Source organism: Poromitra crassiceps (assembly GCF_964638095.1).
Source record: "Poromitra crassiceps genome assembly, chromosome: 4".
In the NCBI taxonomy this organism is placed as follows: domain Eukaryota; kingdom Metazoa; phylum Chordata; class Actinopteri; order Beryciformes; family Melamphaidae; genus Poromitra; species Poromitra crassiceps.
Window position 1 is genome coordinate 22,926,719 of NC_139626.1, and position 25,651 is coordinate 22,952,369.

The 25,651-nt window shown below is 44.4% G+C and overlaps 1 protein-coding gene across 4 annotated transcripts in view; it reads right to left on the bottom strand.

The window, feature by feature from the left end:
* Nucleotides 1–1,050: 1,050 nt before the first annotated feature.
* Nucleotides 1,051–25,651, bottom strand: part of ptprea (protein tyrosine phosphatase receptor type Ea) — a 47,059-nt gene continuing 22,458 nt past the window's right edge. For 2 of the 4 annotated variants that reach the window (XM_083635506.1, XM_083635508.1), the window contains 17 exons: nucleotides 24,503–24,547; nucleotides 23,741–23,877; nucleotides 19,458–19,548; nucleotides 18,978–19,054; nucleotides 18,113–18,149; nucleotides 17,911–18,008; nucleotides 15,435–15,554; nucleotides 14,971–15,134; nucleotides 13,467–13,602; nucleotides 13,154–13,303; nucleotides 12,163–12,256; nucleotides 11,764–11,840; nucleotides 11,495–11,629; nucleotides 4,744–4,869; nucleotides 3,795–3,946; nucleotides 3,340–3,475; nucleotides 1,051–3,088 (listed from right to left, as the gene is read on the bottom strand). In XM_083635506.1, coding sequence (XP_083491632.1) covers nucleotides 3,014–3,088; nucleotides 3,340–3,475; nucleotides 3,795–3,946; nucleotides 4,744–4,869; nucleotides 11,495–11,629; nucleotides 11,764–11,840; nucleotides 12,163–12,256; nucleotides 13,154–13,303; nucleotides 13,467–13,602; nucleotides 14,971–15,134; nucleotides 15,435–15,554; nucleotides 17,911–18,008; nucleotides 18,113–18,149; nucleotides 18,978–19,054; nucleotides 19,458–19,548; nucleotides 23,741–23,877; nucleotides 24,503–24,547 — 1,850 coding nt within the window. In that variant the 3' untranslated portion in view covers nucleotides 1,051–3,013. The remainder of the gene's footprint in view (nucleotides 3,089–3,339; nucleotides 3,476–3,794; nucleotides 3,947–4,743; nucleotides 4,870–11,494; nucleotides 11,630–11,763; nucleotides 11,841–12,162; nucleotides 12,257–13,153; nucleotides 13,304–13,466; nucleotides 13,603–14,970; nucleotides 15,135–15,434; nucleotides 15,555–17,910; nucleotides 18,009–18,112; nucleotides 18,150–18,977; nucleotides 19,055–19,457; nucleotides 19,549–23,740; nucleotides 23,878–24,502; nucleotides 24,548–25,651) is intronic. The other 2 variants (XM_083635507.1, XM_083635509.1) reach the window with 1 other exon arrangement.

A 25,651-nucleotide genomic window follows, 5' to 3' on the forward strand; every position in this document is an offset into this window, starting at 1 on the left:
GTAAGCTTTCAGATGATGGACAGAAAACGCATGAAATGAACGCAGAGTACAGACACGTCTCCGTCTTTATATAATTGGGCCTTTAGACAACAGTTCACCATGACCTTTAACAGTGTTGTTGCAACTGTCGCCAAAAAACTTATTCTGAAGGAATGGAAGTCTTCCTCTTCACCTTCTTTTCATGTGTGGCTGATGGACATGCTCTCTGTTATACAGATGGAGAGACTCAGGTCCCTGAGAATCAACTCACTTAGAAGGTTCTCAACTATCTGGGACCCGTTCTTGGCCTACTTTGACGAGGTTAAGAATGACAAGTGACTGAGGTTAGAGGTGGCGGATGGCTCACCCGTCTGGTCTTTCATGGACCCCTTGCGTGGGATCCCACGTGCAATATCTTTTACAAGCACAAGCACCTTATGCGACTGGTAACACTATGTTGTTGTTTTTGTTTGTTTTGTTTTTCTTTCCTGTCTGTTTTTCTTTTTGTGTATTAAAAAAAAATTGTTGTTGGAGTTGAGTACAGAAGTACTAAAAAGCCAGCTGGTCCTGCAACAGCTCAGTATTTGTACCAGAAATTATTCTTCAAAGCACTAGTGAAGAACCCACTGTTCGTGTTAAAACGGTTCTTCAAAAACAAAAAAGGCAGTTCTATATAGAAGTATTTAAACCATCTTTTCTTAAGGCGGTGTTATAGTATAATATATACGGAGTATATATTGTATAGTTTTTGAGTGAAGAAGATAGTAGACAGTGTCTTATTGGTTGTATTAATTATTGTAATCATAAATAAACTGCCTAAAAAGGCATGCATGGGCTTTATAGATGGAAGGCAAAAGACCTTTGAATAAAGAATCCCTTGTTTGTAGCTTGAAGCATGCTGCCCTCTGTGGGCCAAACTGGTAATCACACATGTCAAAGACTTATTAGTCTGTAAAAGCATAACAACATAACACAACTAGTGATATCAAAGATATGTATGAGCTCTTGTATAATGGCATTGAAAGTGTGGTAAGTACATCTAAATAAAACCCCATTCAATGACTCGCAATGCATTTTCCAATGAATTTAATATTGCAACCTGCATTTAAAAGACAGAGAATTCAAAATGAGACAGATCACTCACAGAAAGAGCAAAGGCAAAGAGCTCTGAGCTAAACAGCGCCCTCCTCAGGCTTTTGGAAAGTAAGCGGTCAACAGAAATGAAGTTGAGGAAAACTTGGGCGGGTTTGCTAAATCCAATGTCTTCCTGCGCTGCACCTCACATCTCACAGACAGATAGCACAGAAACATATTCTGACACGTCCATTCACTTGACAAACACTTTCTTCTTGCTCAGCGACTTTCACAATCTTAGCACTTCATCAGGTTGTATTTACATAACATACACTATCAACACAGTCACATATTTCATTGCAGGAATAGAGCAAAGCTGGGTAGAATAGAATTTGCAAAAAAATGTGTAATGTTTGGTTTAATACTTGAACCTGTATGGAGTACGAGAGATGAGTGGGGACTACTGCCTCAGGAGGAATGCACATATATTGTCTGCCAGGTTGGTTGTCAAGCACAGAAACGCAAGTTCACTTTCAGATACGTTCAATGTTTAAACACATTGTAGTACTGATTTTGATGTCTTAGATGGCAAACCACACCGATGTACTTGAAATCAAACAAAAGATGTATTGCAAATACTATTTGAAGCAGGTCTGGAATACAGAGTTCTTGCAGCCCTGGGTGTTTTAGAGGTTTGTTTTCCCTGGTTAAAGCTGGCATTCATTTAAACTGGTAATAAAGCAGCACTGGTATTTATTGGGATTATTAGCATTATGAGACTCACTTGTTGCTAATTCCAGATGTTCACTGGGCATCTAGTAGGAACTGGTACTGACTATAATGTGTTTGCTTCATTACCAAATGCCCTTTTGTTTAGATAGCTTTTGATATTGTGAAATAAAGGATTACAGTGTTCAAAATTCTTTCATCTTTCAATAAATTGAGCTACTACGCTTACCTTTTGCTTCTGTCATCTATTAACTTTGACTTTCAACTCAGAGAGTTGTCTTATAAAAGTTCATATGGCACAGATTTATGCAATAATATATCTCTAATCTACACTCTATATATAAAGCAACAATAAAACATATTTTTGATTATTGTAAATTCTTGGAAAAAGGCTTAGTTAGATGTGCTTTTTAATGTGCAGTCATTGTAGCAAAATACGAGCTGTTGTCTACAGACAAAAGGCAGACTGTACAGTAGTAACATTAGATCCATGTTATGTGCAGTTGCATATACCACTTGTTGAGGTACTAAATCATGTTAATGGTCTTTCTCTACTCTGTTATGTCTTGCCTGAATGAGTTTTGGAAATCAACCCCGTATCAACTTGGTATCCATTGCATATAGGTATGTTCTCTGCATTATGGCTGAAGTGATGCATGTTTTCTAAATATTCCCATTGGAAAGTGTCACATTCAAAATGGGCATCTAACTTGAGGAAAACCAAAAAAATAGTTCAAAAATCACCTCTATTCTCAGATAGAAGTGGTCAATAAATGTAAGAATGTTTGTTTACATAAATAAAAAATATCTTAACATCCCCATAATTTTCTCCAAATGCTAGAATGAAAGGTCGCTGACAATACATAAATACATTTACAATAGCTTTTAAAAATATTACGTCTGGTCAATCCAAAATAACACTTAGAATAAACTTTTAAACTTAAAGTACAGTATCATACAACAAAAGTGAAATTAAGAGAACAAGGTTGAAACAACACTTCATGATAAAATAATTAATATACATGATATGAAATATACATTATTAATCTGACTTTAGCATTTACAATTGTCATCCACTGACATACAGTATATTACAGCGAGGATGGAGTTTTAGTTCATGGTAGGACAAGTGCATAGCAAAATAGAAGATCCTTTGACCAAGTTAAGGAAACACATACAACAGACAAACCGCTTTAGAAAACAACATTAAAAATCATGTTTAAGGCAAATCTCATTTAAAATTGGCATAGTCTGAGAAAATGTCAACAAAGTCTTGTACCACCCTGTAGCAGAAGTCATATTGTTCCTGTGGAGAAAAACAAAAATGATTAGGTCAACTAACCTGCTTAAATAAATACATTATATATATATATATATATATATATATATATATATATATATATATATATATATATATATATATATATATATATGCATGAATCAAAAAGACCCAAAGGAATGAAAAGAATTGACAGAATATGACAGAGCATTAATATTAAATTCCTAGCATTTTTCTTTTGTCAGGTTGGATTATAAGCAGATTCTTCTGATACCTACCACAGTTTGGACCATATGAGGCCTCTGCATGCGTAAGCTCTTCACAGTTTGGAACACGTCCAGCAGGCCCTCTGCTTTGACTCGCTCCAAGATATTGCTCAGAGCAATGAACGTACCTGTTCGCCCTGCACCAGCACTGCAGTGCGCACACACACACACACACACACACACACACACACACACACACACACACACACACACACACACACACACACACACACACAAACCCCTGGAGATTAACACAAGCATCGACAGTGGCTTGCACATAGAAAATATATTGTTTTAAGGCGTCATAGGCAGAAAACCCAGCAGGAGACGAGACAAAATAACAACACAAGCCTGAACGTCCAGGCTAATAAACCAATCATCTGGGTTGCTGACATGACTTCAGTCTGTGAGTGGTCCTACATGCTTCCACACATCAAGCAGGACTAGACGAGGGCTTTGAGCCGTACCTGCAGTGCACGGCGATGGGATGGTTCCCCGACTGCTGCTGCTGCCTCTGCACTGAGGCGATGATGTCGATCATGCCTTTCCCCTCGGCTGGGATGCCGATCTCCGGCCAGCCGTGGAAGTGGAAGTGCCTGATCAGCCTCGTCTGCTTCTCCTTTGAGAGGAAAGGCACAGTGAGATGAGAGATCATAATACATTTGAAATAGGATTTACTAGAGCTATATGAAAGTCTGGCAGGTGCAATGTCAGTGCAGTGTAAGGCTCTTAGGAGGTGCTCTGGGCCGGATTCAAACAACATCTGAGAAGATCAATCCCAATGATATGACTACTCTTACCCTCTCTCCACCTTTCCGGTAACATGTAGGTATTCACTCAATTTGTTTTATCGCATAAAAGACAGTTAGCCTAAATGGGATCCTGCATTAGGTCAGAAACTAATGGAGGGCCAGGGGCAAAAATTCCATTAAAATTCATAAAATGCACGTGACGTTAAAAATTTGGGTCGAAAAAATGCCCCAATAAGTAGAGATAAAATGCCCCATTAAGTAGAGATAAAATGCCCCAATAAGTAGAGATAAAATGCCCCAATAAGTAGAGATACCTTTTTTTGCATTTCTTCACCCTGTTCACATTTTGTTAAGTAGTCAAATGTGGCTACTTTGCAGGCATATGACCAGGAGTTCTTTTCTGTCCATTCTTGACCAGAAAAGCATACAACACTGATTGTTACTCTATTCACGTGGTAGAGATTGAGTGTTATTTGCCATTAATCCAATGCAAAATGTATAATTTCATACATAATTTCATAGAATTCCTTCAAAAAGGACCAAAATGCTCCAAAATTCAGATCAAGGGGTCTTCCCCTGATCCTGTGTTGCACTGGTAGATGCAATGTGGCATCACCGCCTCACTTCAAGTTGTATCTTTATATTGTGTGGTTAATTTGCTTACCGGGCCAAAGGTGAGTACCAAGTCTCGTAGACTGAAGGTTTCACACAAAGTGTCTCCCTTCATCTCTACTGTGTAATCTCCATAGGTGACCGAGTCCTCTGTGGGCCAGTACTGGAAACACTTGTCCTGCACACAGGAAGAGATGACGCAAAATTTATTATTATTTCATCATCTTAAATTAATAAATATTCTATGGAATTTTCACCTTAAAATCTGGAATATTGCAAAGTGGGTTCTTTGTTTTTTCTTAAATATACCAGCATGAACCAACACAAAAATACACCTTTGAAACAGGAGGAAATCATAGTAGATGCAAAAGGAAGAATCCTTACAATCCACTGAATCCTTATAATTGTGGTGTATACGGTAGTTCTTCAAATGCCCTGTGGGTGGTACTGTTGAAACACTAGCAGTGTATAGAGCTCAACAGTCACGTGACATCTTTTGCGCCGGAAGTGAGTTTTCCATTCATTTTCTCAAGACATTTTGAAAAATCCTTATATAACGAGTTTTAAGGCTGGAACGAAGCCAACCCATGACCTACTGACTTGTGAGTGACCATAAAACATTTCAGTTGGAGCAAAAAAAATAAATAACATGGGGGGGGGGGGGGGGGATGGGGGGGGACAAACTTTTCCCATCTTTATTTTTTGTTTTTGCTCCAAGTCACTCACGATTCAGTAGGTCACGAGATGGCTTGGTTCCAGCCTTAAAAATCGTTATATAAGGTTTTTTTAAATGACGATGGAGAAAATGAATGGAAAACTCACTTCCGGGGCAAGAAATGTCACGTGACTGTTGAGCTCTATAAAACGAAAGTTACGTATGTAACTACGGTTCTATGAATCCCGAATGACCGCCAGAGGCGGTGCTTAAGCACTGAATATTCCCCTTCGCGCATGCGCAGTTCGAGTATTGTATACCAACAATGTCACCTGTGACCCCCTGGATGACCGGACAGAGGTTATATCTTCCGGTGTCATCAGGGATCATTTCCTACAGAAACTTCTCGCGAGCACACGAGGATTCTGAGTGACAGAGCGCTCTGGCGGTCATTCGGGATTCATAGAACCGTAGTTACATACGTAACTTTCGTTCTATTTCATCCCTGCTGACCGCCAGAGGCGGTGCTTAAGCACTGAATGACTTATACCAGCAAAGTCACGAGGAATCCTGAGTACCCACCTCAATGAGTAGAATCAGAGGATTCTGGCACCAGGACCACTCCCAGTGGATGGGGAGTGGCAACATTCACCCGGTAGAACCTGGAGAAAATGTCTGGTGACGCCCATGAGGCAGCAGCACATATGTCCCCCAGGGATACCCCTCTCAGGGCAGCCCATGATGTGGAGACACTCCTGGTAGAATGGCCCCTCACGCCGGATGGCAGGAGGCGGTTACTCGCCCCATAGGCATAGCTGATAGCGTCCACAATCCAGTGGGACAGACGCTGTTTGGAGAGAGCGCAACCTTTGTTAGGGCCACCATAACAGAGGAAGAGCTGTTCTGACTGTCGAATGCACCTGGTAGCTGTAATATAGGCTCTTAGGGCCCGCACTGGGCACAGCAGTTCCCGCTTGTCCCCCCTCTCTCCTGGTGGGGGGTCAAATCGTGCAAGCCGTATTGGCTGGTTGAGGTGTGAGTGCGACAGCACCTTAGGGAGGAATGCTGTGTTTGGCCACAGAGTGACCCCCGAGCCATCTGAGTTCCACCTCAGACATGAGACACTGACAGACAGGGCGTGCAGCTCACTGACCCGCTTTGCTGAGGTAATGGCCAGGAGAAATGCAGTCTTGCATGACACCCACTTTAGCTCTGCCTGTGCCAAGGGCTCAAAGGGAGGCCTGCATAGAGCATCCAGCACCAGGGGAAGATCCCATGCTGGGATTCTCGGGGCTCTTGGAGGATGCAACCTCTGAGCCCCCTTCAGGAAGAGGGACACCAGACTGTGGCTCCCCACTGTGCCATTGTCGACTCTGGCATGTCGACACGATATTGCCGCTACGTACACCTTCAGAGTAGCAGGAGCCCGACCTTTGTCCAGGAGGGACTGCAGGAACTCAAGGACAGTAGGCACAGAACAATGTACTGGGTCCTCGCTCCGACCCATACACCAGTTGTAAAACAGCTTCCATCTGTTGTCGTACTGCAGACGAGTGGATGGCGCCCTTGCATTCATTATAGTATGCCTGACAGGGTCTACACAGCTGCTGAGTAATGGTTCGGGCCCTCCAGCAGCCAAACGCACAGCTGGAGGCGTTGGGGATTGGGATGCCAGATCTGACCTTCCAGTTGGGACAGGAGATCTCTCCTGTCGGGGAGGCGCCATGGAGCGCTGCGACAGAGTCTGTGCAGCAAAGGGAACCATGTCCTCCCTGGCCAGAAGGGGGCCACCAACAGAATCCTGTGCCCCTCCTGAAGAACTCTCTGAAGTACTAGCCGAATCAGAGGAAGCGGTGGGAAGGCATATAGAAGACCCTCTGGCCAAGGATGAGCCAGTGCATCCTGGCCCAGAGGGCTGGTTGTCTCCGCTAAGGAGAACCATAGAGGGCAGTGAGTCGACACCTCTGAGGCGAAGAGGTCCACCTCTGCTCTGCCGAAGCGGCTCCAGACTGTGTGCACCACCTCTGGGTTGAGGCACCACTCCCCCGATGGAGGCTTTTGACGGGAGAGGAAGTCTGCCAAGTGGTTCTGCTCTCCCGGTAGATATATTGCCCGTAGGCTGATCAGGCGGGGGGCCGCCCATGTCAGGAGGTCCCTTGACACTTGCAGCAGCCGTGCAGACTTGGTTCCACCCTGATGGTTTATATGATAGACGGTCGAGGTGTTGTCTGACCGAATGAGGACGTGCCTGCCTCTCAGGTATGGCAGGAAGTTCTTGAGAGCTAGGTGCACTGCTCGCAGCTCCAGCACATTGATGTGTCCGGCGCGGTCTTCCCCAGACCACTGCCCGCGAGCCGTCCTGCTCTGCCACACTGCACCCCATCCTGCGGGGCAGGCATCTGTGGTGACAGTCTCCCTGCGGGACGGGATGGAGCCCATAGGGACCCCCCTTGCCATATAGGCCCCGTCCCTCCACGGGGCTAGGGCGAGGAGACACTGCTGTGCCACTCTGACCTTTCTGTGTCTGTGCCGCTTGGCGTCCAAGCGGAAGCCGTTCAGCCACCTCTGCAGGGGGCGCAGCGACAGCAAGCCCAGCGGAACAACAGCTGCGATGGATGTCAGTTTGCCCAAGAGCCGAAGAAACGTGACATAGGGCAACAGTCTTCCCCTTTGGAACAAGGGAAGAAGGCGTAGGATGTCGTCCACACGGTGTGGGGACGGACAGGCTGTCATAGTAACAGTGTTTAATGCTAACCCAATGAAGGTTGTGGTTTGAGATGGTTCTAGACAACTCTTTTCCATATTTACCTTGAGTCCTAGGTGGGACACGTGGGACAGGAGGCACCCTGTATCTTGGGCCACTTGAGCTCGGGATGGTGCGCAGACCAGCCAGTCGTCTAGGTACGGAAGGACCTTCATGCCCTGAGACTGCAGAGGTGCAAGCGCCGCTGCCACACATCTCGTGAACACCCGTGGGGAAAGAGAGAGCCCGAATGGCAGCACCCTGAACTGCCAGTGGTGGCCTCGATAGGCAAAGCGCAGAAACTGCCGGTGTTGGTGGGCAATGGGGACATGAAAATAAGCGTCTTTCACGTCTATGGATGTGAACCACTCTCCACGGGCTACAGTTCGCAGAACGTCTGCCATGGTCAACATATGGAAGGGCATGACCTTCATGAACTTGTTGAGTCCCCTCAGGTCCAAGACTGGACGAAACCCGCCAGTCTTTTTCGGCACGAGGAAGTATGTCGAGTAGAACCCCCTGGGGTGCGACAGAGGGTCTACCGCCTCGATGGCGCCCTTGGCCAGGAGGGCAGCCAACTCCTGGTCTAAGGCTATGCCTTTCACCGGGTCGTTTATGATGGTAATTTTGACCCGGCTGGATGTTGGGGGCCGGCGTCGGAATTGAAGCTTGTACCCGTGGGTTAAGGTGGCAACCACCCACGGGTCTGAAGCATGAGCAGCCCAGTACCTGAGCTGCTGATGGAAAAAATATCCGACAGCCGGCCCCGCGGCTTCAATGTCCGCCCCCCCGGCCCCTAGGGGCCCTGAAGGGGGGGCGGACAGGATCCGGGGCCCGAGGCCGATTGGAGGGCCGAAAGTCACGGCCCCGCCTCTGCGTGTACTGCTGAGGTTCACGACGGCTACTGCTGTGCGCTGGTGGTGGAAAGCGGCCTCGGGGAGCAGCCGAGGGGCCCCTGGGCCTGGTGGGCGGAGGCATACGGCGAAGACCTGCCAGCTGCTGCCTGGTCTGCCCAGCCTGGATGGTTCGTTCCAGCGCTTCCTGTGCCGCTGACCCGAACATCTCTCCTGGCTCCACTGGGAGGCTACGGAGAGTCCTCCTCGACGCCTCAGTCAAATTAGACTGTGAAAGCCAGACTTGGCGACGAGTTTGGACCAGGACGGACATCATCCGTCCAATTTCCCTGGACATAAGGCCGAACGCCTCCAGTGACGCATCACAGAAGGCCACGGAGTCAGCATTCACATTGCCCTCCTGTAGTGAAGCAGAGAGGGCGAGCATGAGGTGTGACAGGGAGTTGCCTATACGACCGGCCCGAGCTCCCGCACCATAAGCCCTTGTGAGAAGGTGGTCAGTCATCCGACACTGGGGTCGGGGGCACCTAGCATCCCTTCGCAGAGCCTCATCGGGGGAAACAATGAGGGATGCGATGGCAGGCTCCATAGCTGGCATGTGATCCAGGCCAACTCTTGCCGTGTCGTGCATGGCTGCCAGGGTTCGACCATCAGCAGAGAGACGGGAGCAAGCTCCAGTGTCCCTCCAACAGGCCTGCAACTCCCTCATGTAGTCCACTGAGTGAGGGACCTCAAAGGCAGTGGAGGCTGGCCTGCGCCTGAAGAAGGCGCTTGCGGGAGCCGATTCCGCTTGCTGCGGTATATCCATGCGTAGGTGATCTAGCGCCCTGCGCATGACCGTACGCATGGGGTGGTCCTCCGTCTCAGCCAGCGAACTGTGAGCGGAGGAATGGGAGCCCGGCCCTGAGGCCCGGGAGACCCCATCCAATGAGTCTTCCCCATAATCCCGAAAGTGAGTCGCAGAAGCTGCCAGGGAGAGTGTATCCTCCTCTGGGGCAAGCACCGGCATATGAGGAGTGGGCACCTCCGCCTCCTCTGACAGGACACCAGGCTGGTGAGCCATGAGCATGGACCTCATCTGGGCCAGCTCAGCGGACAGCTGAGCCACCTTTGATGACAGCCCACTGCGGTCAGACTTCGTCTTTTTCTTGGAGGGTCCAACCGCAGCGGCCTCAGCCAGACGCTTAGAGCTCCTACGTTGGAGCGGAGACACTTGGCCCGATGGGGGGATGTCACCTTCGCCCATTGGGTGTTCCAGCTCTGCCAGTCTGACAGCCCTAACTGCCCTAGGCATGTAGCTGCAGTTCATGCATGGATTGTCCGACAGTGCCTCCCTCAGGTGCACAGGACCAAGGCACGCGGGGCAGAGATCATGGCCATCCTCTGGCTGCAGAGGAGCCTCACAGGATGTGCAATAATGTGCATTATCCATCATGGTGGCACCAGTTAGGAACACCGCCACACCGGCTAATGCACACCCTTCACAGTTAGCCCAGAGCGCGGACGCAACTGGTCCCTACTGTAGATGCTGTATGCTGGGGGGAGGGAGCGCGTACGCTGCCTATACCAGCAGGCAGCAGAGGTTTACTCCTACACAGTATATATATATACACACAATGTAATTAATTAATATATCTATTAATTAATATTACTGTCACTAGCAGTGGTTAGTCACCAAACAAAACAACATCTAAACTCATTCAAAATGAAAACACTACTCACAGCGCTGACGCTATAACGTTAGTGAACAGAATGAGACCATATACTGGGGGGAGGGAGCGCGTACGCTGCCTATACCAGCAGAGGCTATTTCTTTTTTCTTTTTTTTTTTTCTTTTTTTAAACCACTCTTACAACGAAAAAACACTCATCATAGCGCTGAAGCTATAACGTTAATGAACAAAATGAGGCCATATGCTGGGAAGAGGGAGCGCGCACGCAGCCTTCCCCAACAGAGGTTTATTCAAGTTACATAACAATAACCAATAACAACCGGGAAGCGCTAACGCAACCCCCACACTTGTAATGCCGGGAGGAGGCTGCGCAACGCAACACTCACCGGCAAGTCTGCAGCAGTAGGTATCGTTGAAGATACAGCTTTGCAAACAATTATGAAATCACCTCACCTTGTCCGGAGAGGGAAGTGGAAAACACTGCCTTACCGGCGAAAGAACGCCGCAGCGTCCACCTGAACAAAAAATAACTCCTCTCATACGAGGAAGATATTTCCGTCGCAGCTCCTGGAGGGCGAACGTTCGCTGCTCCGACCAACAACGGCCGCGGAACTACTAGCAACGGAATGTACGTTTTTTAATATGAAGTATCTCGTAATGCTTTCAAAAGCACTCTGCGCGCGAGAAGTTGAAAAGGAAATGATCCCTGATGACACCGGAAGATATAACCTCTGTCCGGTCATCCAGGGGGTCACAGGTGACATTGTTGGTATACGCATGCGCGAAGGGGAATATTCAGTGCTTAAGCACCGCCTCTGGCGGTCAGCAGGGATGAAATAGAACTGCCAATGTAGCAATCATCATTTATATGCAGCTTACCTGCTCCCTCTCCTGGAGCTCAGTGAGCATGACAATGGAGTGACATTTCAATTCCCACACCATTCTCCAGAAGTCCTCTACTGTGTGGGACAGAGGCCCCTGGGTGGCGATGAAGTAGTCCTTCTGTCTGTAGCCCTGAGACACAGCAAACACACAGTTTACATCACCTTTATAGGTCCAGTGAAGAGTATAAATAGCAATGTCTATGAATGATTAAGGTCATAAATGTAAGAAGTAAGACAATAGGTGATACAATGTAAAGTGCTTACATCTATAAACGATGCATTGATGTAATCGGTGAACTCCTGTCCTCTTCTCATGGAGAGAATAACTCGGTTGAAGTCATCTAGAATAGAGGTTGAGCAGGAAACCACTTAGCACCATTCAGCATAGAGCAGCTCTTAAACAGTTTCACACATAAACAGCTTCATCAGGAAACACATTTCTGAGAAACATGAATGAGAATGCAACATGAAAGCAATTGAATGCTGTGGGGCACAGGGTTGGATAAAATCTATCTTTAAATTCTAAATGTGGATACAGACACGATATTATCTGGAGGTCAGAATCTGCCATGATATACTTCTGGTTGACACAATCTACTGGAAAGGCACACAATCAGTTCTATTCTTCATCCTGGTTTCTCATTTTGCTTCTTTCTTCCTTACATGGGATAATCTGCAGGACTCTGTTCTTCTTCATGTTGGCAGGAAGGTTCCCCGTTCTCATGTTCTCCTTCATTATCCGCATGTTGGTCAATTTCTGGACAGGAGCCGAGCAAGCAAAGTCACAATGTTACAAACCTGCAAGGGCTCACTATCCTTTTGTGCACATATCCGAGTAGGGCAATGATACAAGCTACTGATTACAAATCACACTTAGTATTGATAGTCATGCTGTGTAAAATGTATCACTGACTGCACATTTAAGGGCACAAGTGAGTTATTATCAGGGTTTGGTTGTGCTTTGAGTGATAAGGTTCTTATACCAAAAAAGGTTGTGGGGGTCTTTCTTCTTTCTGTTATATTTTAGCTGCCCTTTTTTATGTTGTGGCGCATTGAATTTCTTTTTGAGTGTTAACCGGTGTTTGTGTTTGTTCACTTTTACAATTGATATGGTTCTGGGGCAGCTATTCTAACCCATCTAAAAATCAACTGTGATGGGTGTGGACCTATAGTAACACTGCCATAGTGTTGCTTTGTGAGAGCGTTGAATTGACACTGACAAGTTTGCTATGAAGTCCAAATATAATCACTCAATTTGGGTCCCCAGCTACAACGAGTTCGACATTTGGGGTATAGCTGTCTTGGTACGTACAAAAATCATCAGAGACCCCTCCCAACCAGCTCACCACCTCTTCCAACTCCTTCCATCTGGAAGACGCTACAGGGCCATATCCACCAAAACCACCCGGTTTAAAAACAGCTTCTTCCCAACAGCAATCAGAACTCTAAACTCCCCCTGCTAGCTTCTCTGTGCGTGCTGTAATGTTTATGGTGTTCTGTCTGTTTGTCTACTTCTTGCACTGAAGCTGAGCTACCATGCTGTACCAAACAATTACCACCAACATTGTTGTGTGGCATTAATAAAGTATCTTGTATCTTGTATCTGATAAGATGTGATCTGTCATTTGCCAGTATGTGACATGAGAGGCCTTACCTTAAACTCCTCCTCCAGGCCGACACGGTCAGACGGGGTGGAGGTGTTGTGCAGTTTGTGCAGGTGTCCTTCCAGAGAGGACACATCCAGCTCCGTGTCTCCATAGAGGTAGTATTCCAGCAGGGCCTGGTAGATGAACGAGTACTGCATCTGGGGTGAGGACACACGCACACGCGCACACACACATCAGAGGGATAATTTATACTGCAAAAGGAACATTATCGGTGTGTTTCCCATTAACTGTGAAGTGTTGATGTAATGTCTCGCCTCCGAGATGATAGAGCACTGGGAACTTGTGCCATTGCCAACTCACATCTGTCTGGATAAGCTGTGGACGCTGTTCTCGTATCTTGGAGACAAAGCCAAACACGTCAACCTTCTGCTCTGCGTGCATCATGTCTATCATGGCATCGATGACGATGAAGGTGCCTGTCCTTCCCACGCCAGCGCTGTGGAGACACAAAACAAACCGCAGAGGGAATAAAATAAGCCATAATTCTGACATGACAGACACGACATCTGTATTAGTAAACAAGTCTACTACTATAGTGACTCTAAAGGGTTCCAAATGTTTCCGGCCATAATAGAAAATGTGTTTGTCTCCAGGGAAACAAAGAATATTTAAACCAAAACAAACTGTATTTCTCCAAAGACACAAGTAAAGCTTAATTTATACTTATTAGAAAGTGTCGCTCAGCACATGGTCGCAGACGAAAAAGAAAGTGTGGTGTTGCATTTTTTACTTCAGTGAACGTTCGCCTCGGTTGTGCAGACAGTCGGCAAGAGAGGGAATGGAATGCACAGTGAAACCACCTCGGAGGCAAGATGTAACATACTTGGCTGCAGCCGCATATAAACGACACACAACCACACAACTCACATCCTCTCTCTCTGGGAAATTGGTCACGATGTTCTTTGTGATTTTCACGAAGTCATACATCAAGGACAGGCTGATAAAAGTAGCGGGGACACGTTCATTCATTTCAATCGAGTGAAAACCAAAACAAGGAAGTCAAGCGCGTATATATAGCCAATCAGACTTGCGCGATACTATGACGTAGTCAGCGACACTAGACATTTCACTAGGTAGCAGACACTGCTCGCTGACACTTGAAGGTGTCGACTCAAGTCCTCATTTCTGTCGGCAACCGTTTCAAAAGTGTCGGCAGACAAAGCATAAATTGGGCTTAATTGAAACCATTAAAAGCAATGTTCAGTCAAAACCACTGGAATGCACATACACGTACAGTATGCACATACACGTACAGTATGCACATACACGTACAGTATGCACATACACGTACAGTATGCACATACATGTACAGTATGCACATACATGTACAGTATGCACATACACGTACAGTATGCACATACATGTACAGTATGCACATACACGTACAGTATGCACATACACGTACAGTATGCACATACATGTACAGTATGCATGTACACGTACAGTATGCACATACACGTACAGTATGCACATACATGTACAGTATGCACATACACATACAGTATGCACATACACATACAGTATGCACATACATGTACAGTATGCACATACACATACAGTATGCACATACACGTACAGTATGCACATACATGTACAGTATGCACATACATGTACAGTATGCATGTACACGTACAGTATGCACATACACGTACAGTATGCACATACATGTACAGTATGCATGTACACATACAGTATGCACGTACACGTACAGTATCCACGTACACGTACAGTATCCATGTACACATACACGTACACAGGCCCAAACAAAATGAGATAAATACTGAATTGCTATTCTTTCTGGTACCTGCAGTGGACCACAACGGGCCCAGAGAAGGGTGGATTAACCGTCTTGACCTTCTTGAGGAACTTGAGCATGCCGATGGGGGAGAAGGGAACTCCGAAGTCAGGCCAGCTGGTGAAGTGGAGCTGGGTGACGGGTCGGGGGGTCTTGGAAGCATCGCTGGCCTGCTACACACAGACACAAAAGTGGACACACCAGAAAGCAGAAAACCAGTTAGCAGTGTTACCTGGGGCAGAACAATACCAAGTTTGAAGAAGCCTCACTCTGGCCATATTTTAGGAATTCCTTTTTTAATAGGGACCATTATTAAGTAGTGGCCTTTGAGTCCCCCGCCAGAAGAAAAATGCTTTGAACTACACATGATACAATATAATGTTCCTCAAACAGCATACATTTTGTCACATACATTTTCCAACTGACTGTACTTCAAGTACAAGCTCCAAGTCAAATCCTTAGGTGAAACTCACATATTGTACACAGAACTTGCGTATGGTGTAGTCCACCAGGACAGTGAAGTCCTCTACTGCCACCCTGACATTCCCATAGGTCCAGCAGCCCTGGTCTGGCCAGTACTGGTGACACTTGTCCTGAGGAGAGAGAACAGCCATGACTCAATATATACCAATTCTGCACACGCCCCAGCCATGATTACTCACATGACTATGACATACTGGTGACTGACTATATACTCAGGAGTGTATACTGTAGAAGGTGGATTATATACTCAGGAGTGTATACTGTAGAAGGTGGATTATATACTCAGGAGTGTATACTGTAGAAGGTGGATTATATACTCAGGAGTGTATACTGTAGAAGGTGGATTATATACTCAGGAGTGTATACTGTAGAAGGTGGATTATATACTCAGGAGTGTATACTGTAGAAGATGGAGTATATACTCTGGAGTGTATACTGTAGAAGGTGGAGTATATACTCAGGAGTGTATACTGTAGAAGGTGGAGTATATACTCTGGAGTGTATACTGTAGAAGATGGAGTATATACTCAGGAGTGTATACTATATACTCAGGAGTGTATACTGTAGAAGGTGGAGTATATACTCAGGAGTGTATACTGTAGAAGGTGGAGTATATACTCAGGAGTGTATACTGTAGAAGGTGGAGTATATACTCAGGAGTATATACTGTAGAAGGTGGAGTATATACTCTGGAGTGTATACTGTAGAAGGTGGAGTATATACTCAGGAGTATATACTGTAGAAGGTGGAGTATATATACTCTGGAGTGTATACTGTAGAAGGTGGAGTATATACTCAGGAGTGTATACTGTAGAAGGTGGAGTATATACTCTGGAGTGTATACTGTAGAAGGTGGAGTATATACTCTGGAGTGTATACTGTAGAAGGTGGAGTATATACTCAGGAGTGTATACTGTAGAAGGTGGATTATATACTCTGGAGTGTATACTGTAGAAGGTGGAGTATATACTCTGGAGTGCATACTGTAGAAGGTGGAGTATATACTCTGGAGTGTATACTGTAGAAGGTGGAGTATATACTCTGGAGTGTATACTGTAGAAGGTGGAGTATATACTCTGGAGTGTATACTGTAGAAGGTGGAGTATATACTCTGGAGTGTATACTGTAGAAGGTGGAGTATATACTCAGGAGTGTATACTGTAGAAGGTGGAGTATATACTCTGAGTGTATACTGTAGAAGGTGGAGTATATACTCTGGAGTGTGTACTGTAGAAGGTGGAGTATATACTCTGGAGTTTATACTGTAGAAGGTGGAGTATATACTCAGGAGTGTATACTGTAGAAGGTGGAGTATATACTCAGGAGTGTATACTGTAGAAGGTGGAGTATATACTCTGGAGTGTATACTGTAGAAGGTGGAGTATATACTCTGGAGTCTATACTGTAGAAGGTGGAGTATATACTCTGGAGTGTATACTGTAGAAGGTGGAGTATATACTCTGGAGTGTATACTGTAGAAGGTGGAGTATATACTCTGGAGTGTATACTGTAGAAGGTGGAGTATATACTCTGTAGAAGGTGGAGTATATACTCTGGAGTGTATACTGTAGAAGGTGGAGTATATACTCTGGAGTGTATACTGTAGAAGATGGAGTATATACTCTGGAGTGTATACTGTAGAAGGTGGAGTATATACTCTGGAGTGTATACTGTAGAAGATGGAGTATATACTCTGGAGTGTATACTGTAGAAGATGGAGTATATACTCTGGAGTATATACTGTAGAAGGTGGAGTATATACTCTGGAGTGTATACTGTAGAAGGTGGGGGAAATGCAGCAAGATTCCCTGTGCAGTAGCCTTGAGCTGGTTCCACACAGCACACATGCAATCCACACATTATAAAGGCTGCTGCCTCTGAAACCTATTCAAGGACTTTCCTTTCAAAAGACAAAACGACTCAAATGCATGACTTGACCAAAGGTGAGGCGTTACCAAATCACACTATGCAAATTATAGGCTTCAATTTTCCAGCCAGTCAGTCTTGATCAGTGTGAGTGAGAGGGATGAAACCACTCAATACGTGTTGGCTGGGTAATGATAGAGAGCTTTATTACACATTATGCGGCCATTGATTTCAACCTGGCCACGCGCGGATTTAAATCTCTTCGCCAATTCTCCTCCTATTGATTTTTCGCCCTCCTTAGCCTCTTTGTGAAGTGAGGTTGTTCTGGATCACATGCAAGGGAATAGAGATTGTGCAACAGAAAAAGAAGGAAAGATTACAGGTGTGAGGTAAAGAGTTTAACTTATACTCCACGTTTTCCCCCCCATGACCGTGACCCAGTTCAATCTACTCTACTCTAATCTAATCTAATCTACACGTCTTCACTCATCTTTTTGTGATGCTCTATTGATCCCAAAGGAGAAATTGGAGTTTCTGCTCCCCCCCCCCCCCCCCTCCCCGCCGTGAGTGTCTCAACGAGCAGCGATGGAAATCACTCACTTCTTTCCTTTCTTTCAAGTTGGTCAACATGACAACAGTTGCTACTTTCTGCTCCCATATCATTCTCCAGAAGTCTGCCACGGTGTCTTCCTTTGGACCTGAGGGACAAAAGAATATCAAATGATTTCCCAATGGATGAAATTTCATATCTAGGCTTAACGCAAGATGATGACATACATTTCTGAATAGCGGTGTGCCTCACCTTGTGCTGCTATGAATTTGTTCTTTTCCGTGTAACCCTAGCAACAATGAAAACGGCACTGTCAAATCGTACAGCAAAACATTCATTAAGAAGACAAGGGTTCTTATTTGGGTGGAACTAACACTTCCATGATGCATAGCGGATTAAAGCTAGAATATGTAACTTTTATATATAAATGAACGCCTGTTACATTCAAACCGTTGCCAAATGAGTTCCCACAATACTGTTTAAGCCTATTGGCACCAGATAACTCTCTCTGTACTCCACAGCCTTCTACTAACTTGAATGGGGATAAATAATTCAGTCGTGCAGCTCTTTTCGACCTTCTAAATGTTACTGGACCGAATGTATCAAATTCTGTGAAACGAGACATTTCACGGGGTCTGTGTGACGTTCAAGTATGTATCCACTCTTTTACAGCCCTGACGCAGTAGGCTACGGTGGAACCATGACAAATGCTGCATTCACATGCTGCTCGGATTGTTCAGAGTTGGGAAGTCGTTCTCCCTCGATGTGTTCATGAGCTTTTAAATCGTAATGTGGAAACAACATGGACTTGGACACTACAGAGAAGATGTGATGTATTTTATTGCGTAAAACATGTAAACAACACGTTGGTAGTTGTTTCCAGTGTTTGTGTAACAACAAAGAGCAAAGGAAACAGTCGGCAACTAATTTTCCCAGCATCACTTGAATGCAGCACACGTTCCTTCATTGCTAGAAACGCCATAAGGATGAGACAAAGCTTCTGCATTACAAAAGTTACATATTCTAGCTTTAATGGCCCAGCCCATTAAAATGATGAAATACAACAACAACAACAACAACAACAACAACAACAACAAAGATTTCAAGCATAACTCACATCAATGTAAGAAGCATTCACATAGTCTGAACAGGGACTTCCATCCAGCTGAGTCAACACCACCCTGGAATGGTCATCTGTTGGTGAAAACACAAACTGGAAAAGGTTAAACACAATTACTGAACAGATGACACCATTTATTTCCATAGAGAGCAATGAGGATCAGAATGCATAGTTGTAAGGGAAGTGGAAGATGTTTCATTGTGGATGAATAGATGAGCTGCTGGTGTGGTATCTCACCCTGAGGAGCCACTGAGGTGAAAAGGCACCCCCCTTCCCCCCACACACACACACACAAACACACACACACACGCACGTACGTACACACACACACACACGCGCACGTACGTACACACACACACACACACACACACACACACACACACACACACACACACACACGTACACGTACAGGAAACTGTGGTGTGAGTCAAATGAAAATGTACTGTCTATTGCGTGGCAGTCATGATATACACTCACAGGGGAGAATGTTGGGGTATCTGTTCTTCTCCTTGTTGTCGTCCTTATTGGCCTCTTCACATGTCCCATGTCCATAACCTCCAGGTAAGGACTGCAAGACAAAACGACAGCAACACACCAGTTAGTAATCAGTGGTGTAGTGCAGGGTACTGTATGCACACCTACTTATTTTTCAGTCAGCATTGAGTACACCCACTTCTAAATCCCATCTGAAGTATCTATTGTTGTTTGATGAACTGCAACTAAATATTATCTTTAGCTAAATAATTTGCAGTGATGCAGCCTATCGTATATTATCTTTGAGTTAACCTGAATAGAATACAGTCATTTAAAAGTCTCCTATAGAGAGCCATCAGTCCTGTAACTTCAATACATGCACTGCTTATCTGTTTAACAAAGCCACATGGAGGCAGGAGTCACAGATTAGAGGAGACAGACCAGCAGAGTTCAGCTCACTCAATGTGTACAAATAAATAAAGCTGAAATAAGTGAATTCTTGGTTTTGTTAAAGATGTTGATAGAGACACTGCATGAAATAGGCCACGCCCATCACGGGGGAAAGCTCTCCATTCATTTCCACACACCAGAGTTATTTTCCTTGAATTAAACATAGCTAAAAGCTGTTGTGTGGTGGGCTGCGCAGACAACAAATGGGAAAAATCGCCAATTAACGTTTTTTTTTTACTCCCAGCCTGCCTTGCCGAGGTTAAAGGGCAACCAACGGGTAACTCGCCTGACTGGTCTTTAAGGGTCCCCCTTCTGTGAGATGCGGACATGTCTCTTGCGGACACGTAAGCACCTTGTGGCTGGTGGCACCACATCGTGATATTGGAGTGTTGATGTATGTGTTGTTTTGTTTTTTGTTTTTGTATATGTATGTTTTTTCCCCCTCCCTTTCTTTTCTTTTACCGTGTCTGAGTTTGTTCTGGTTTGTTGATGTTCTGAAATCTCTAAAACTACCAAAAAAAAGGGGGGGGGGGAGAAAAGGGTTTTTTGCACTCTGTCAAGCTGTCAAGAAAGTAAGTTGGAGTGTTCATCTTCCGTATATATGATCTTTGTGTGCAACACGCCACCATGCACGCGACATAGGAGAACGCCAGGATTGGGGGGGAGTTTTTGTTTCCCCCTGTTTTGGGCGTGGTTTCTGAATGATGATGTGCTCCGCAGTGTCTCTATACCATAAAAGTGATGTCCAGCTCCTAACTGGCATCCTTGTGATAAGGAGGTAGGTGTAAGGAGGTATGAGGATAAGGAGGTAGGTATAAGGAGGTATGAGGGTAAGGAGGTATGTCAGAGCCATGTGTTTATGTGAAATGACCAACACCCCTCCAGGTTAGGTAATACTCCTTGAAGTCAAGCAGTAGAAGTTAAGTGACAATGTGCAAAATACTACTGGCCCATTTTTGGGTGAACTAAATATGCAAGACCATTTATAACATCCTTTGCTGGATGTGCCGCTTAAAAACAACAACTTCTGGCATAGATTAGGAGTACAGCCACTTCTCCAGGCACCACATTTAGTAATGATGCCGTCACATGTGTTTTTACACACCCTCAAACACTGAAAAGCAATCAGGCTGACGCTGTGCAGTTCAGGACCAGTGCATTGTATTCTATTCTCTGCTTTGTTCAGCCTCAATATAGGCACTTCCTCCCCTACATACAGTAAATAGGCCACTGTTAAAAGCAGAAAATGTCAACTTCCTCTGTGCTGGAAAACCATCTGAAAATATTCACGCCGTTATGTGTTACATGGATCCTGATTCATATGCTTGAGGCTCTATTCCAACCACCCTAGATCCTCAATTCTAATCAGAAATAGGCAAAAGGGTATTTTTTACATGTCTGTGTGTCATGGACTGTGTGACACATGCATATTACTCATGTAGTTTTCCCGAATACTAAAATACACACAGGATAAGTCATGGTAGGAACTTCTTCACGTGTGGACATCTTGAACATCGTTGTTGTAACTGTAATTTTTTAGATTTTTAACTCAACTTAACTTCATTTGAAGGAGGACTACATGCTACTCTATGGGTTGAGAAGGTTGTCCCACCTAAAAGCCTTTTGCCAACTAGCTTTTGTATCTTGTCTCCCTGTTAAATTAATAATAGCATAATAAAAAATAATATATTGCTCATACTACTTCTACTTCTACTTGTAAATCATTTCATGAATATTTTTGTTAGATGATGTCACCGCTGGTGATGAGGTCATTGGTGATGTTACACCTGACATATGATGTCACTGTTAAAGGTTAGTGATTTCACTTATACTGTAATGTGATGTCACGTTCGAAGGCTATAAGAATCAGCTCTGCCAGCTTCACACTGTGAGATCGTAAGTACTTCAGAAGAAGAAGAAACATAAATCCAGAAGGAGGCAGTAATGCAACATAAAGGATGCCAACTGCCATAAAACACCACAGAAGAAGAAGATCTACTTCAGCAACAGCCTACGTCTAAGTCTTTGTGCTAGCCCGCAGGTTTGTCTGTTGCTAGTTCCAGTTTACCAAGTGTCAAGCCCGTCAAGTGTCTGCACGTGGATCCACTAGTCTTCCCAATTTTTCCAATTGTAAAGACACATTTGTTCTTAATGTCTTGTCTGGTTAAATGAAAACATGCAGATCTTGCCATAGCATCAGTGTCTCAAATCAGTCTATGTCAAAATCCACCAATCATAACGTATTTATGGATTTTCAGATTTTGTATCTATGTCCACTGGTTTGCCGCAAGGCTGTGTTCTTTCAGCCATTCTTTTCATTGTACTAACTACCGGTAGTTAGGAGTAGTCAGGAGGGCAGTACTTGATTATTATACTGTTAGGAGTAGTCAGGAGGGCAGCTACTTGATTATTATACTGTTAGTAGTCAGGAGGGCAGCTAATTGATTATTATACTGTTAGGAGTAGTCAGGAGGGCAGCTACTTGATTATTATACTGTTAGGAGTAGTCAGGAGGGCAGCTACTTGATTATTATACTGTTAGTAGTCAGGAGGGCAGCTACTTGATTATTATACTGTTAGGAGTAGTCAGGAGGGCAGCTACTTGATTATTATACTGTTAGTAGTCAGGAGGGCAGCTAATTGATACGATTTTCACAGCGCTGCTGTCCCTTCTCCTTGGGTCAGAATCAGACCACAGGAATACTCTCTCTGACTTTATTTCCTGGTGTGATGACAACTTCTTAGACTTAAATGTGTCTAAAACCAAGGAATTGATTATTGATTTGAGACATAACAGAGATGCAGCCAAGGAGTGCATCAGACATAATAAGGTGGAAATTGTCACATCATACACATACTTGGGTACTTTTGTTTGATGACCATCTTAAGTTTGATGTGAACAATTGTAAAACGGGAGCAAGAGAGAATTTACCTTCTTCCCAAACTAAATTTATTTTCTGTCAAGCCTTTCACTCTGGCCCGTTTTGATCAATCTTTCATTGAGAGCCTCTTGAGTTTCTCTTTCATTTGTTGGTTCCACAGGTGTTCCTTACTGTTAAGGACAGAAACAGTCTGAACAGCCTTACTGTTAAGGACAGAAACAGACTGAACAGCCTTACTGTTAAGGACAGAAACAGTCTGAACAGCCTTACTGTTAAGGACAGAAACAGTCTGAACAGCATTGTTAAAGTCTGTTCTAAGATCATTGAAGAGACCTCAACTCTTTCTGCAACCAACAAATCCCCCGGAAAGCAGTGAGTATTTTAGCTTCTGGACATGTTCTTGCATGTGAATTTTCTCTGTTGCCATCGGGTCGTCGTTATGTGTTGCCTGCTTGCAAAATTAACCACCATTCTAAATCATTCATCATCAATTCCCTCTGCAATCAGACTATTTAAATGCTTCATAGATTGTATGGGTGGGAATGTCTTTTATGTACTATTTACTTTATATTTATAGTAATATATATATTTTATATATTTTTTTTACTGTGCATTGTTCCTTTTATAGTGTAACTTCACATTCTAACTCCAAGGTGTACTTGCTTGTTTGTATGATGTTTCTGCGTTCTGTATACAAGCTGCTCTAAACCAATTGCCCCTTGTGGGATTAATAAAGTTGTTTAAAGTTTGAAGTTCAAGTTTAACCTCACTTCACACAAAAATAACAAACGTCCAAACAGAAAATGCTCCAATATATCAGCAAACCCATAAATATTGGGATATTGGCTCCATGATACGATATGAACAGCAGAATAGAGAAGACTCAGTGCAGCCGGCGACATGCTGCTGTCGCCCAGAGTTTCAGACAGCGGAGAGAGGGGGACGCTCACTCACATTGTACTCCTCCCTGAAGAGCTTGCCATCGTCTGCTGAGCGGAGCCTGTACTCCTCCTCTAGGTGCTCCACTGGGAGGGGGAAGTAGGTCTTTGTGGCTGAAGGGGATCTGGGCAGAAGGACCACCGTCTGTTGCTCTGTGGAATTAAGACAGGACAGAGGGGTTAGCATCCCCACTGGGCTGGTAAAGGGTTCATGCAAAAAGGGATGGGTGAAATACCGTTTGTGCTCAAGAAAATTAGTAGCAGGAGTGCAACCCGCTGTCAAGTGATTTAACTTTGCTGATCAGCTCAGTATTTTACGATTGTACTAAAAATGTAAGTTCATCTTATAATGGTGTTATACTTTAGTGAATGCGGTTCAGAGAAGTGACGCGACGTGCACAGAGGATTGAGTTTCATTTTCAATCACATTATCACATTATCAAACTACTGTGTGAGGACTGTAACAACAGTCCATTACAGATCAATATGAATGAATTGAAATGTTGGGACACCACCCCATAATAACATACCTGTAAGGAGAAGCCTGTAGCAGTGTAAGTATTCAATAATCACCACTAAACATCACTGGTTATTAGAGAACCAAAAGACCCCAGGGAGAAGCCCCTTATAACACCCTGTATGCAGATTTTTCAATGGAAACCGCTGGTAAGCACCCAACTAGGCATTCAGAGCTCACACAAAAAAAGAAAAGTCAAAAAGTACTACATATAGTGTTAGTAACATGAGGATCCTGATACCTCCACCCTGTATACCTGACCTGGTGGTAAAGTTGTGTATAACGACTCAGCACTGTATCCAAACTCTAAAACACAACACACACACCAAATCACATACACACACACACGGTCAGGAGGGAAAATCATAATATGGAGAAAAATGCCATTTGTGTGATTTGAGACAGTTTTGACAATACATAGTACAGGAGACTGTAGATATGTACGCCCACGCACGCACACACACACACACACACACACACACACACACACACACACACACACGCACACACACACACGCACACACACACACACACACACACACCCTGGCTGAGAGCAATTTACTTTCAGCTTAAACAAATGAAATGTTTACTTCAACAGCGGAACACTCATGTGCTGGATTGACTCTTATGAACGGTCTTATAGCAAGATATTTTCTACTCTACTTTCTATTATACCCAGCCTTGGCCAGGTGTAGAATTGGTGTGATTCTGTAGTGTATGGTGTGTGTATACAACAGACAAGGAAACGGTTGCAGTAAAAAGGAAATATAACATCTCCTGTGTGAATACAAAGCGTGCCATGTGCCGTGCTTAGACAAACACGTCTATGTCTTGAAATCCATTGAGCGTTTGTTAGAGCTAGATGGGTGTGTGGTGGTGAGCCGTATCCTAGTTAGATTCCAATCAAGAACACAACCAGAGGGAACCTGCTTTGTGCATTCCATTGTGTTGTCGGATGATAAAATACTTCCAGGAACACTCATAACTCCTTATGATGTGTGGCTTCCTTTAAACTCCAATAGCTGTCATCATACTTCATGCAGATCTCTTAGAATAGAATTAAAATAATGCAGTGGTGTTTGCACAGGTCACTACAGAGCACCACAGTTGCTATGTACATAATGAGACAGAGAGGTTACATTTGCTGTCAAATTAAAAGAACACACGTTGTCGCTTTCCTCTTCACAGCATTAACCACAGGAAGTCAAAAGTCACAAAACCTGAGCCCGTGGTGGTAACGTGGTAAGTTGCACAGAGCAAACTCCAATATGACAAAACCGCGTGAGCACTTAATACTTGTTTCTCTTTCTCCTCTCAAACTGTCTCTGTATCTGTCTGTATGTCTCACTCATGCTCACTCTCTTTCCCCCGCAGTTTTTGACTGCCAGTCTATTTGCTCTCTCTGTCTCT